Genomic DNA, 14135 nt, shown 5'->3' with positions numbered 1-14135 from the left:
CTTCTTTTGGACCCTGACAAGGTTGGATGCAAGCCTGCAGACCTGCATGGCATCATTCTGGCCACACGATATGACACTGAGCTGGACCGACTGTTGGAGGCTGTTTGGAACTCCACTAATATGCACATTCTCTTGACTCCCATTGTTCAGGTTGCAGACACTAGAAGGGTATCATTTGGCAGGAATCTATTAGGACCTTTGGGTCACAGCAGGATGATCACTTGGTGACTATAAACCCTGGTGACTGATTGCTGAGAAAGGGCACTGGTTATTTGGGGCAGGTGATAGCAGCAGCACGCCCAGCATGCCACAGTGCCCTGCACACAAATACAGAGCACCATTGGGTGGATGGAAATCTACTAAACAGGACAAGCTTTCTGATGGGATGAGAATAGGAAAGTGGTCTAAACTCCCATGGAGCACAGGCTCACCTTGAGACCTGGCGGCCATGGGAGGCCCTGCAGCCCACTCCAATGAAATCACATCTGTTTGTGACTAGCACTCATCCACTCTAGTATGGGGGACCCAACGATTCTGGGTGAAAAGTATGTGTGCTAACTGGCTCAGGCCCTGAGGACAAAATGGCCCCAGTGTGCCATGGAAAACACCGGCTACAGGAAGTGAGTAGAGCAGCTTTCCTAGCTCTGTACGAACTTCTAGCAAATTGATGAGCCTCATGTGTTCTTGGGAACCACTTGTCAGCCCCTCCCCAGGCCAAGGCACAGATTGCAGAAGCCCATTCCTGTCCCTACCCAGCCTGACATTCCAGGAACAAAGATCTCTGTATCGACATTGTCACCAACCTAGGAAGGCAATATTGGGACGGAATGGGTGATATGGGAAGGAAGGGAAGGAAAGCCAGGCACTCTCTGAGCTTCAGTACACCCATCTGGAAAATGGAGTCATTTGGAAAGGGAAATGGAGCAAATATTTGGGCAGGGGGCAGGGGCTGGCCCAGGAAGGTAGCTGAGGCCCCAGCCCAGCAGAACCTGGATGAAGAGTGAAATGGGAGCTGCCAGATTGGTTTATTGTAGCTCAGAGTCTCTGAGTGGGGTTGGGGCTTGGGGTCCAGGTGACCCTCTCCAGTGGGGCGAGGCACAGAGCAGGTAGAGGGATGGGGACACCAAGGAGGAAGAAAGGCTGTGGTCACTGGGCCGGGGCTGCCCAGAGGGCACTGAGAAGCTGAAGCGCTGCAGAACGCAGGTGAAGACAAGGAAGAGCTCCATGCAGGCCAGGGGCTCCCTGAGGCATGCGCGGCGGCCTGTGGGTGGGCATGGGGGCTTGGTGAGGAGGACAGCCAGGGACTTGCCCATCTGGGACCCCTCAGGAACAGGGCAGGACCCAGCACACCACAAGCACCTGCTGAGAAAGGTATAAAGGCCTCCGGCTTCATGAAGCGGCCCTGGGTGTCCAGGAAGTGTTCCGGGTGGAAGTGGAAGGGCTTCTTCCAGGAGGTCTAGTCCCTCAGCACTGATGACAGGTTGAGGATGCATGCTGTACCCTGTGCAGGAGATGCCAAGTGGGGAGGGGGAGTCATGGGCTGGGGGATGCCACATTTCCAGCCACTGCAGGTGTACGGGCACATGCACCATCAGCCTGGCACACATCTGGACTCATTCACAACATGCTCCACCCAGGAAGCTTCCTTGAATTCTGTCCCCAGGCTGGGCAGGAGAGGGTGACCTGCTTGTACCTTGGGGATGAGGAAGCCCTGGATCTCAGTTGCATGAGAGGTCAAGTGCGGGATGCCCAGGGGGACGATATCCCTGAAGAGCTGCGCCTCATGGATCATGGCTGTGGTGAAGGGCATGCACCCCTGGTCTGCCGTCTCAGGCCTCCTACCCCACCCTATCACCTCATCGATCTCACTGTGGACGCGACCTGGGCAGACAAGCTCCCAAAGTGGGTCAGAGCCCAAGAGGCTGGGTGCTGACCTTGCCCTGACCACTGCAGATCCCCCCTCTGTTGGGGCCAGTGTCCACGTGGAGGAGGCACCACTGCTACAGGAGGCTGGGCCCAGTTCTCTGCAGTGTCCCTGGTGTCCAGATGAAGCTCAGGAACCCAAGCTTGACACTGTCCACCCGAGTACTCCCAGTCCCCACCCTCCATGTCCAAGACAGGGCTCACGCTGCACATCCAGGTGCAGGATCATGAACAGGAGGGCCCAGGCTAGTGTGATTGAGGTGGTTACCATCCCTGCCACAAACAAGTCAGCCACCACCACACACAGGTTTGTGTCATTGAAGCTGCTTTCGGGTTCCCCTTGGCCTGGGCAGGGCAGAGAGGGCCCGCCCAGGGGCAGAGGGAGGGAGCTCCCAACAAAGCCACACCCTGTGCCACTCAGCCAAGCTGCCTGGCCACTGGGTGATGCCCTGGTCCCCCCATCCTAGCCCTTCTGGGCCCTGGTGCTCACCCTACATGTGCTCCTGCCTCTCACCTTCTCCACTTCACCAGGAAAGGCATCACTCAGGTCGCACAGGGTTTGGGCCGGGTCCCACGTCTCCTGGTGCTCGGTGACCAACTCGTTCAGCAGGTCCATGAGCGCCATCTGCGTCAGGAAGGCTTTACTGGCCAACCCTGGGATGCGCGGGAGCACTGAGAACACGTTCACCACCTGAGCGAGCCGCAGAGAAGGGCGTTGGGTCCTCCCTGCGCTCAGCCCCCTCCTTGGCCAGGCCCCGTCCCAGGCACAAGATGCCCAGTCTCCTGCCCTGAACTCTCGACCTGTACTCTCCCTCTGCTTCTCCCAGGCGTGCCCTTCCTCCCCTCGCCCCTGGGCACAAATCCCTCTCCTCGGAGTAGCAGGTGTAGGGCGGCGGCCTCCTCCAGGACCGCGCGGGACCCTGATGCCCACCTCTCCGCACCTCTCCGGGGAAACCTGAATCCTTCCCTGCGCCCTCCACCAGTCCCAGGATCTTGCAGAAGGACGGGTCCTTGTACTCCAAGCGGCGCCCGTGGGTGAGGGAGGCGATCACGTTGCACACCGCTTGGTTCAGGAGGAGGCTGGGACTAAAGGGGCGTCCTGGAGAGGGAGGGTGCGGGTCAGGGAGGGTCGCCCCGTGTGCCCCCGCGCCCTCGGCCATACTCAAGGTCATAGTCCGCGAAGGCGGCGCAGAGGCAGTTGGCCTCCTCGGTCACCCACTGCTCCAGCGACTTCTTGCCTAGGCCGAAGTAGCTCACGGTGGACACGGAGAAGCGCCGCTGCTCGCGCCGCGCGGGTCTGTGGTGAGCAAGGAGCACGCCTGGGGCGGGGCGGGGCGAGCGTGTGGGCGTGGCCGGTGTAGGGCTCCGCCCTTCACCCCCACCCAACCGGCAGCTTCTCCTTCTTGCTCAGGGAGACCCAACTTTGCCACTGCACCCCAAGCATCCTGCCTGGAACTCCACAGCCGCCCGCGTCAGTGTCCCGCCTTCACCAAAGCCACCCCGCCCCCGGACCCGCTGAGCCCTCCAGCTGCCTCTCTTCGCATGGATGGGCCTTTCCTGCCCGCTATGCTCTGCCAGCCGCGCCAGCTGGGCCTGGCAGCCCCTGCGTCACTGCCCTCTTAGCTCCCGCTGGGACGCAGTCTCCGCCTCTGCCACCCCATACCTTGTGCCTGGGGCCCGAAGCCCAGCTGCGTTGTTGCACCGCCTCTCGCACGGCCGCCAGCCCGTTGAGCACTACCACGGGCTTCCAGCCCAGCTGAATGCCGAACACGTCCCCGAAGCGGTGCTGCAGCGGCAGGCCCAGGGCAGGGGGCGCTGTCAAGCCCGGGACCTGGCAGCTGCTTGCCCCAGTGTCACGGAGCCAGCCGATGTGACCCTGAGGACACCTGGCCTCCTGCCTCGACATCGTATCCTCCCCAGCCCTAGGACCTCACCTTGGAGCCCACTGTCCACAGCCAATCACAAGAGTCACCAAAATTGTCAGTAGGCTTGAGTCAGCATCTAATTTTACTGATGAAGAAACAGGCTCAGCTGGAGACTCAGGGAGGCCACAGGTCCCTCAGCAGGGATGGATTTGAGCCCTGTCACTGTACCCCTCTCCACCATGATTACCCAAAGTAAATGGTGCTGTCTGGTAGGACACACCTCCCCCAACTCACACCGCCTCCCTCCCCCTTTTCCCAAGGCCTTTTCTTTGGTTGTCATCAGAGGGGACTGACTTAGTTGGGTCTTCCCAAACCCACTGCTGAGTCCCAACCACCTCCACACTTTGCTTTCCCAGCAAAGGTCTCTCCCCAGGAAGCCTTTGACCAGCTTCCTCTCCTGGACCAGTTTCTTGTCCAGCCTGCGGTTCCACCTACCATCTCATGACTGGTGCTCAGAGGGCTGCCCAGGACCCCTGTTGTTCCCCAGCCCACCACCTCTGTCACCTTACTGAGGCTGTGTGGCATGTCCTGGAGGTCCACCTGCAGGAGGTTGCCCAGTCTGGGCAGTGGCAGGGGGCCTGGTGGGTAGCGTGGGGCTCAGTGTATATGCTGGTGTATCAGGTCCACCAGGAGTAGAAAGATGGCCATGGCCAGTGGAGTCAATGCCTCCCTGTCCAGGAGCCCCATGGCTGCCTCACTGCCCATCAGGATCCTGGGCAGGGGAGGAGGTAGGCATACAGAGAGTCATCCACATCTGGGACTCCGATTACACCAAACACCTGGAGATCAGAGCAGGAACTCCCAGCACAAGGCAGGTTTCCACAGACTGTTCTGCCTTTAATGAGGAGCTAGGGCCTGACCTATACCCTGTGCCCTTACCCAGCCTGTTTGGGTCAATGACTATATAAGCAGGGAGGGGCCGTCCACATCAGTGTGGGGGAGCTCAAGATTGTTGCCCCTTCTGTTCTTCTTCAGGTACCTGCCCAAGTGGGGTAGCAGCAGGGAAACTGGAAGCTGACCCCACCCCGCCTGTGCCAGTTTGAATATATTGTGCCCCCCAAATGCCATTATCTTTGATGTAATCTTGTGTGGGCAGACATTATCAGTATTGATTAGATTGTAATTCTTTGAGTGTTTCTGTGGAGATGTGCCCCACCCAACTGTGGGTGATGACTCTAATTGGATAATTTCCATGGAGTGTTGGCCCGCCCATTTGGTGGGCCTTGATCAGTGGAGCCATATAAATGAGCTGACAGGCAGAGGGGACTCAGTGCAGCTGTGAGTGATGTTTTGAAGAGGAGCTGCAGCCAAGAGGGACACTTTGAAGAAAGCACAGGAGCTGCAGATGAGAGACAGTTTTAAGATGGCCATTGAAAGCAGACTCTTGCTCCAGAGAAGCTAAGAGAGGACAAATGCCCCAAGAGCAACTAAGAGACATTTTTGAGGAACTGCAGCCTAGAGAGGAACATCCTGGGAGAAAGCCATTTTGAAAAGAGAACTTTGGAGCAAACACCTGCCACGTGCCTTCCCAGCTAACAGAGGTTTTCCAGACACCATCGGCCACCCTCAAGTGAAGGTACCCAATTGCTGGTGTGTTACCTTGGACATGTTATGGCCTTAAGACTGTAACTGTGTAACCAAATAAACCCCCTTTATAAAACCTGATCCATTTCTGGAGTTTTGCATCCCAGCAGCATTAGCAAACTAGAACAAGGTGGATCCTGGCATTGTGGACCAAGGACACCTGGCAGTGGGGCCTTGTCCCCTGCAATACTCATAATTTGTTGGATGATGAGAAAAGAAACACTCCAATAAGGAAGGCAGTTTCCAGCAGAGTTCCATAATAAGATGGAAATGGTTTATGCAAGAACATGCTATTAAGGGGAAGCAGAGATGCGCTCATGATATTCTCAAGCAGGTGCCCTGGGATTTCCCCTAGACCTTTTGGAACCCAGGGGTGCTGCATCCTGTTGCCACCTGGGTGATGCTTTGTGAATAGCTCTCTACCGATCAAAAAACAGCTGCTTGGCTTAGGGGTGGCAGTAACAAGATGGACAGACAGCATCCTGTTTGGAAGGCCACTGCACTGGGACTGACTGATAGAAAACTCTGATTGAAGAAGGTAAGACCAAATCAGATGAATGGGCTGAGCTGCATGCTGTTTTCCTTGCAGTGATGGAAGAACTGAACACAAGTCTGTATGTTTGGGTTCTTACAGACTCATGGGAAGAGGCCACTGGCCTGGCCATATGGTCAGGAAGGAAAAGGACAACTAGCCTATTAAAGGGATGCCCGGACAGAGCACAACTCTCTGGAAATTACTGTGGGAATTTAAAGGCACATTAAATAGGAAAGTTCAATGCCCATCAGAACCATGTTCCAGAACTGGAAGGGGAATGGAACCAACAAGTGGCTATCCTTGTGTGCTCACTTGATGTGGCCATCTGGATCAGGGAAATGAGTGGGCATGGGGGAGCTGCAGAATGCAGAGATAAACTGATGGTCGAGTCATCCCTCTTGCACACTCTGAGGCACAAAATGCTAACAAGAACAGTCCTGTCTGCCAGCAGGAGAGACAGAGGATGCAGATGGCCATAGACAAATTCCCTGAAGGATAGACCTGCACACCACTCACAAGTAGATGACATCAGATGGATCTGGTGGCCTGAAGACGCCTAGAGGGGCCCTGATGGAATAATCACTTACTCCTAACTAGTTGTTGCATACCTGGTGGTAGATGAAAATGCTCAAAGTAGTACAAAATGGCTAAAACTGAAGATACTTGTCCTAAATTGGAGGGTGTCCCCTAGATGACATGTCCAAGTCCTAACTCAAAACCTGTGGAGGTCACCTCTATGGAAAGGGGGACTTTGCAGATGGTCAAGTTTCAATGAGGCCCTCCTGGATCACAGAGGCCTGAACCTCTAGTCTCCAGAGTCATGAGAAAAGATATTTGTTATTTGAGGCCATGCAGTGTGTAGGATTTTGTTACCACAGTCCCAGGACACTAATCTAACACTCTACAGATTCAGATGACCCAGTTACATTTCTTCAGAACAAGAAAAACACCTTTTATCCAATAGTGTTCATCAGCCAGCAAGCACTGTCTCCTCAGATGGACACAGCAGGTTCCATTTCATACTCAGGGTGGAAGTGGTTTGAAAGAGGAGTGAAACAGACAACTGAGATCATTGTTGCCTGAAACAGGGAGTGACAAAGGCAGGAAGGGATGGCAAACACATGTTCATGAGTGTGCACTCAAACTCGAGGAGGCCACAGGAAAGTTCCTTGATAGATTCCCCCCCTTCCTTGCAGGATCCGGGGAGGAAGGAGTTGGGGAGAAGCCTATATGATCGACTATCCAATTCTTTCCATCTCACCTCAACATCCTTTTCTCCTACAGGACAGGGCAGTCCCTGAGCAAGAAACTGTGAACTGTAACATTGCACCTGCATGGAGAAACCCCTAACGGCCTGTCAGGGTGGACTCTGCCTTGGCCCCATCTGGCAAAGTTGGGGTTGACAGTGAGAGCTGCTGACCTGCCTCATGGTATACGGTCCACTGGTTCCGCAGCTGAGTGACCCTATTCTATACAAAGTGAGGGGACTGAGGGGAAGCTCAGGGCCTCACAGCCATGAACCTGGACCAGCACAGTGGGCAACCCAATGTTCCTTCCAAAGGTGGACACACGTAGATAAAGTTCAGTGACCAATGGAGAGGAGACATAGTAGCCAAGGGGGAAGGAATGAATAAATGGGTCAGGCAATGAGGGATGTCCAGTGTTACATTGGTGTCTTCAGAGAGGTACAGACGAGAATAACACTGACTCTCGGCACAATTACGCAGGATGCACAAAAGGGTGAAGTCACATTTGCCAAGCTCGCTCCTTCTTGTGGACCCCGACAAGGTCAGATGGAAGCCTGCAGATCTGTGTGGCATTGTTCTGGGCACACTATATGATGCTGAGCTGGACTGACTGTGAAGCCTGTTGGGAACTCCACTAATGTGCCCAATCTTTTGACTGTTACTGTTCAGGTTACGGACTCTACAAGGGTATCATTTGGCAGGAGACTGCGAGGACCTTTGGTTCCACAGCAGGTTGATCACTGTGTGACTATAAACCCTGGTGACTGATTGCTTAGAAAAGGCCCTGGTTACTTGGGACAGGCCATATCAGCACACACTCAGGATGCCCCAGTGCCCTGCACACAAATACAGAGCCCCTGCTGGGAGGATGCAAAGCTACTGACTAGGACAAGCTTTCTGATGGATGAGAGCAGGAAGGTGGTCTGAACTCCCTTGGGGCACAGGCCCACCCTGAGTCTCCATGGCCATGGCAGGTCCTGTGGCCCACACCAACGAAATCACATCCACGTGTGACTAGCACTCATCCACTCCAGTATTTGGGACCCAACAATTTCGAGTTTAAAGCATGTGTGCTAACTGGCTCAGGCCCCGAGGACAAAAATGGCCCCCATGTGCCATGGAACCACATCGGCTATGACATGTGAGTTATAGCAGCTTTCCTAGTTCTATATGTCCTTCTAACATATTGTTGAGTCTATTGTGTTCTTGGGGATCACCGGTGCAGCCCCTCCGCAGCCCCAGACAGCTGTTGCAACTGTTTTCTCAGCAGCCCATTCCTCTCCATCCCCAGCCTGACATTCCAGGCACAGAGACCTCTGTGTCAACGTTGTCATCAACTTGGGCAGCCAATATTGGGACTCAATGGTTTATATGGGGAGGGAGGGAGGGAAAGCCAGGCACCCTCTGAGCCTCAGTATACCTATCTGGAAAATGGAGTCATTTCAAAAGGGAAATGGAACAAATATTTGGGCAGAGAGCAGGGGCTGGCCCTAGGCAGGCAGCTGAAGCCCCAGCTCAGCAAGACCTGGACAGAGTGCGGTGGGATCTGCCAGACTGGTTTATTGTAGCTCAGGGTCTCTTGGTGGGGTTGGGGGTTTGGTCCTGGTGACCATCTTTAGCGGGGCAAGGCACAGAGCTGGTAGGGGGATGGGGACACCAAGAAGGAAGAGACCCCATGGTCACTGGGCCGGGGCTGCCCAGCAGGCACTGAGAAGCTGAAGCGCTGCAGGAGGCAGGTGAAGACAAGGAAGAGCTCCATGCGGGCCAGGGGCTCCCCGAGGCATGCCCGGCGGCCTGTGGGTGGGCACAGTTGTCTCGGTGAGGAGGGTGGCCAGGGGCTTACCCATCTGTGACCCCCTTGGGAACAGAACAGGACCCAGCACCCCACAAGCACCTGCTGAGAAAGGCATGAAAGCTTCTGGCTTCATGAAGTGGCCCTGGGTGTCCAGGAAATGTTCCGGGTGGAAACGGAAGGGCTTCTCCCAGGCGGTCTCATCCTTCAGCACTGATGACAGGTTGAGGATCAGTTGTGTCCCCTGTGCAGGAGATGTCAAGCCAAGGGTGAGAGTACAGGTTTGGGGGACATTGCACCCTCTGCCACTGCACGTGCACGGGCACACACACCATCTGCCTGGCACACACATGGACTCATTCAAAAAACGCTCAACCCAAGAAGCTTCCCTGAACTCTGTCCCTAGGCTGGGCATCAGGAGGGTGGCCAGGCCCTACCTTGGGGATGAGGAAACCCTGGATCTCGGTGTCGCGAGAGGTCATGTGTGGCACACCCAGGGGGATGATGTCCCCGAAGCGCTGCACCTCGTGGATGACGGCTGTGGTGAAGGGCATGCGCCCCTGGTCCGCCATCTCAGGCCTCCGCCCCTGCCCTATCACCTCGTCGATCTCATTGTGGACACGGCCTGGGCAAACAAGCACCCCAAAGTGGGTCAAAGCCCAGGAGGCTGGGCACCAACCTTGCCCTGCCTGTGACATATCCTCCCTCGGTTGGGGGAAGTATCCAGGTGGAGGAGGGACCACTGCTACAGAAGCTCAGGCCCAGCTCTTGGCAGTGTTCCTGGTGACTCGACCAAGCTCTGGCACCCCAGCTTGACATTGTCCACCTGTGCACTCCATGCCCCCACTTCCTCCTCCTCCCTTGCACTCCCGGTCCCCACCCCCCATGTCCCAGATGGGGCTCACGCTGCACGTCCGGGTGCAGGATCATGAGCAGGAGGGCCCAGGCCAGTGTGATCGAGGTGGTCACCATCCCTGCCAGGAACAGGTCCGCCACCACCATGCGTAGGTTGGCATCATTGAAGCTGCTCTCGGGGTTCCCCTTGGCCTGGGCAGAGTAGAGAGTGCCGACTCAGAGGCAGATGGAGGGCTCTCCCAGATAGGCCCCCAACCTGTGTCACTCAACCTGGGTTCCTGGCCACTGGGTGATGCCCCGGTCCCTCATCATGGCCCCTCTGGGCCTTCATGCCCACTCCCATGCGCTCCCAGGCAGTCCGCCTCTCACCTTCTCCACTTCACCCAGGAAGGCATCCGTCAGGTCACGGGGTGGTTGGGTTGGGTCCCAGCCCTGCCTGTGCTCGGCAAGCAGCTCGTCCAGCAGGACCCTGAGGTCCTTCTGCCTCTCCAAGACCTTGTTGGCCATCCCCGGGATACGCAGGAGCACTGGGAGAGCATTCACCAACTGTGTGGGCCACAGAGCAGGGACTTGAGTCTTCCATGCGCTCAGCCTGCTCCTTGGCCAGGCCGGGTCCCAGGCACAAGGGGCCCTGTCTCCCGCCCTGAACTCTGGGTTTCTACTTTCGCCCTGCTGCTGCCAGGCGTGCCCTTCCTCCCCTCGCCCCCAGGCACAAATCTGTGTTCCCGTAGTGCCAGGTGCAGGACAGCGGCCTCCTCCAGGACCCCGCCTGACCCCGACGCCTGCTCTGCGCACCTCTCGGAGGAAGGGGGAATCCATCCCTGCGGCCTCCACGAAACCCAGGAGCTTGCATAAGAACGGGTCGCTGTACTCGAAGCGGCGCCCGTGGGTGAGGGAGGCGATCACGTTGCACACCGCTTGGTTCAGGAGGCGGTTGGGACTAAAGGGTCGTCCTGGACAGGGAGGGTGCGGGTCAGGGAGGGTCGCCCCGTGTGCCCCCGAGACCTCGGTCCTGCACTCACCGTCATAGTCAGTGAAGGCGGCGCAGAGGCAGGCGGCCTCCTCGGTCACCCACTGCTCCAGCGACTTCTTGCCCAGGCCGAAGTCCCTCATGGTGGACACTGAGAAGCGCCTCTGCTCGCGCCATGCGGGCCCGTAGTGCGCGAAGACCACACCTGCGGTGGGGCAAGGTGAGCGTATGGGCATGGCCAGTGCAGACCGTGGCTCTGCCCTTCACGCCCACCCAACCTGACGCTTCTCCTTCCTGTTCAAGGGGGCCCAACTTAGCCTCCACCCTGCGCATCCTGCCTGGACAACCCCACCCACAACTGTCAGGCCCAGCCCAGTGCCCCGCCCTCGCCAAAGTCCCCACCTCTGGACCCGCTGAGCTCTCCAGCTGCCTCTCCCCACATGGGTGTGCATTTTCCTGCCCCCCATGTCTGGCCAGCCGTGCCTGCTTTGCTCTGCTTGCCCTTGGGTCACTGCCCTCCTAGCTCCCGCTGGGACGCAGTCTCTGCCTCTGCCACCCCCTACCTTGTGCTTGGGGTGCGAAGCCCAGATCCTCCCTGGCGGGTATAGGAGGCCGGTCTGAGGTGTCCTCTCCGCGTTGCAGCGCTGCCTCGCGCACGGCCGCCAGCCCGTTGACCACGACGACCGGCTTCCAACCCAGCTGAACGCCGAACACGTTCCCGAAGCGGTGCCGCAGCTGCAGGCCCAGGGCCGAGGGAGCTGTCAAGCCCAGCACTTGGCAGGCTGCTGGCCCCAGTGTCACTGAGCCAGCCTAGGGGACCCTAAGGATACCTGGCCTCCTGCCTCGAGGTCACTAGGACCTCGTCTTGGAACCCACTGTCCAGAGCTGACTTGGCAAGCCTCACCAAAATTGTCAGTAGGCCTGAGTCAGCCTCTCAGTTTACTGAGGAGGAAACAGGCTCAGCGAGGGGACCCAGGGATGCCACAGGTCCCTCAGCAGGGACTTATTTGGGCTGGTCACTGTACCCCTTCCGCACCATGATTTCCTGAAATAAATGGTGCTCTCCAGTAGCACCCCCCTCCCACTGCCTTCCTTCCTCTTCCCAAAGCCTTTTCTTGGTTGTCATCAGAGGGGACTGACTTAGTTGAGTCTTCCGTAAATCATGTGCCATCCAAATGGATCCCAAACCTGCTGCCGAACCCTGCACCTCCAGGATTTGTCCTCTCCACACTTTGCTTTCCCAGCATAGGTCCCTCCCCAGGAAGCCTCTGACCAACTGCTTCTTCTGGTCCCGCTTCTTGTCCAGCCTGTGGCTCCACCTCCCACCTCCCATCTGGTGCGAGGAGGACTGCTCAGAGCCCCTGCTGTCCCCCAGACTGCCACCTCCCTCACCTTGTTGAAGCTGTGTGGCATGTTCTGGAGGTCCACCTGTAGGAGGTTGCCCAGTCCGGGCAGTGGCAGGGGACCTGGAGGGTAGCGTGGGGCCCAGCGTATGCGCCGGTGCATCAGGTCCACTAGGAGCAGGAAGATGGCCACAGCCACCACCATGGGCGCCAGTGCCTCTCCGGTCAGCAGTCCCATGGCTGCCTCACTGGCCACTGGGATACTGGGCAGGGTAGGAAGTGGGCACACAGACAGCCGTCCACACCTGGGACCCCGATCACACCAGGCACCTGGGATTAGAACAGGAACTCGCAGCACACAGAGGATTTCCACAGACTGCCCAGCTTTTAATGAGGAGGCAGGTCTGCCCTTTGTCCTCTGCAGTTACCCAAACTGTTTGGGTAGATGATTGCATAAGCAGGGAGGAGGAGTACACATCAGTGTGGTGGCGCTCAAGGTCTTTACACTTTCTTTTCTTCTCCAGGTACCTGCCCAGGTATAGTAGGAGCGGGGAACCTGGCCTCCCCCACCACACCTTACCCTTGCTCTGTGCAAGCTGCTTGGAAATCTCTGGCCTAATACAACCTTGTAGAGACTGATTTGACCCTGTCACACCCTGATGTATTTACTACCTGGCCCTCAGAACAGGCCCTTTCTCTTCCCGCCCCCTCACCTGGTCCTCCTGGAGTGACCTTTGCTACCAAGTTGTGTCACCCACACTTGGGGCCTAGGGAGGTCAAGTTGGGCAGCAGGGCCTTGGGTGGCAGAGGGACAGAGGAGAATGAAGTTCTTCAGGTGGCCCCCCACCTCACACGTGCACACTCGATGTGCACAGACACCAACACACAGAACCATCCACCACACTGCCCCCATACCTTCACCGCTCAGCCTGGGTGCCTGGGCACTGGAGGATGCCCAGCCCCACCTGTCCTGGCTTCTGCCTCCTGCTCTGAGTTTCTCCTCCCTGATGGGGGGAGAAGGGCTTGACCAAGGGCCTTCTTCCACAGCAAAAGGGCTGGGATTTGGACAGAGTTTTAAAATCACTTAAGCTTGTTAAAACCCAGAAGCTGAGACCCAGTAAAAGGGAAATGTCAGGGAGCCCAGAGGCAGGGCAGAGGCATTTTTCAGAGCAGGGGGGCAGGGAGGGCCTGGCATGGCTGCTCCACCAGGGGCCCCCTCACCCAGCCTTGGGATGTGTGAGGAAAGCTTACTTTCTGATCTGGAAAGAGCACAAGTATTCAACATCTTGGGAGTTTGGTGTTGCTCTCCCCCAGCCGTGGCAGGGCCTGGAGCAGCCCCCTACCCCACCACCCATTCCCCAACAGTAGTGGACCAGACCTTTCCCAAGGTGCCCAAACAGCTAGTAGGCAGATTACAGGGATTTGTCATTTTAGAAAATCATCACATCCCAGCCTACCCTCTGTGGGGCTTCTGCTTTGGCAAAGCTGCTGAGGATACAGGGGTGAGCAGGATCTTCTGGCAGCCCAGGGAGGACCCATGTCAGGGTAAACTGCCCCATGCAGTGAGGGGGCCTCTGCTCACTGCTGAGTGGGCACAGCATTTAAAAGCACATCAAGCTCAAAAGCTTCAGGTGCTGAAATGCACAGAAGATGTTTACTGCAGAAGCTGGAGTTGGGAGGGAAATATGGGACGTGAGCCACTGCCTGGTTAAAGGTCATTTCAGAAGCCAGTTAAGGAAACACCTAAAATGATCACAATTGCCCAGCTTGGGCACTTGTAGGTTGAAAGGGGATGAAAGAACCTCAACACAATAAGCTTATATAGTGCTCTAGTAAATGAATCAAAGCCCATGCTGAATGGGCCGGGCCACACCTCCAAGGAAACCATCCAATCACAGTCATCACCCACAGTTGGTTGGGTTGCATCTCCATGTAACCACTCAAAGAATTACAATCTAATC

At 56.8% G+C, this 14135-nt stretch overlaps 1 protein-coding gene and 1 pseudogene across 2 annotated transcripts; both read right to left on the bottom strand.

The window, feature by feature from the left end:
* Nucleotides 1-1025: 1025 nt before the first annotated feature.
* LOC119542534 lies at nt 1026-4535 on the bottom strand (annotated as a pseudogene).
* A 4219-nt stretch (nt 4536-8754) lies between these two features.
* On the bottom strand, nt 8755-12559 carry LOC119542972 (cytochrome P450 2D17-like). Of its 2 annotated transcripts, XM_037847527.1 has the most exons (9): nt 12224-12556; nt 11395-11566; nt 10884-11036; nt 10657-10814; nt 10231-10407; nt 9912-10053; nt 9444-9631; nt 9109-9250; nt 8755-9008 (listed from the first exon to the last, which is right to left on the bottom strand). In XM_037847527.1, the coding sequence occupies exons 1-9, from the start codon at nt 12410-12412 to the stop codon at nt 8830-8832; spliced, it is 1500 nt and encodes a 499-aa protein (XP_037703455.1). In that variant the 5' UTR covers nt 12413-12556; the 3' UTR covers nt 8755-8829. The 2 variants fall into 2 exon arrangements, with proteins under 2 accessions (XP_037703455.1, XP_037703454.1); XM_037847526.1 differs by having other exon boundaries at nt 10657-11036; nt 12224-12559.
* Nucleotides 12560-14135: the final 1576 nt, after the last annotated feature.

This window comes from Choloepus didactylus, chromosome 8 (genome assembly GCF_015220235.1).
Source record: "Choloepus didactylus isolate mChoDid1 chromosome 8, mChoDid1.pri, whole genome shotgun sequence".
Classification (NCBI taxonomy): Eukaryota; Metazoa; Chordata; class Mammalia; order Pilosa; family Megalonychidae; genus Choloepus; species Choloepus didactylus.
This window is presented reverse-complemented; position numbering and strand designations above follow the sequence as displayed.

What these genes read in the sequence shown, in the direction of transcription:
- LOC119542972 (XM_037847526.1), bottom strand. Translation starts at nt 12,412, where the DNA reads ATGGGACTGCTGACCGGAGAGGCACTGGCGCCCATGGTGGTGGCTGTG. An exon ending in TGCCACACAGCTTCAACAAG is followed by an intron (nt 11,567 to 12,223) that starts GTGAGGGAGGTG and finishes CTGGGCCTGCAG; the next exon opens with CTGCGGCACCGCTTCGGGAA. An exon ending in ATTCCCCCTTCCTCCGAGAG is followed by an intron (nt 10,408 to 10,656) that starts GTGCGCAGAGCA and finishes TGGCCCACACAG; the next exon opens with TTGGTGAATGCTCTCCCAGT.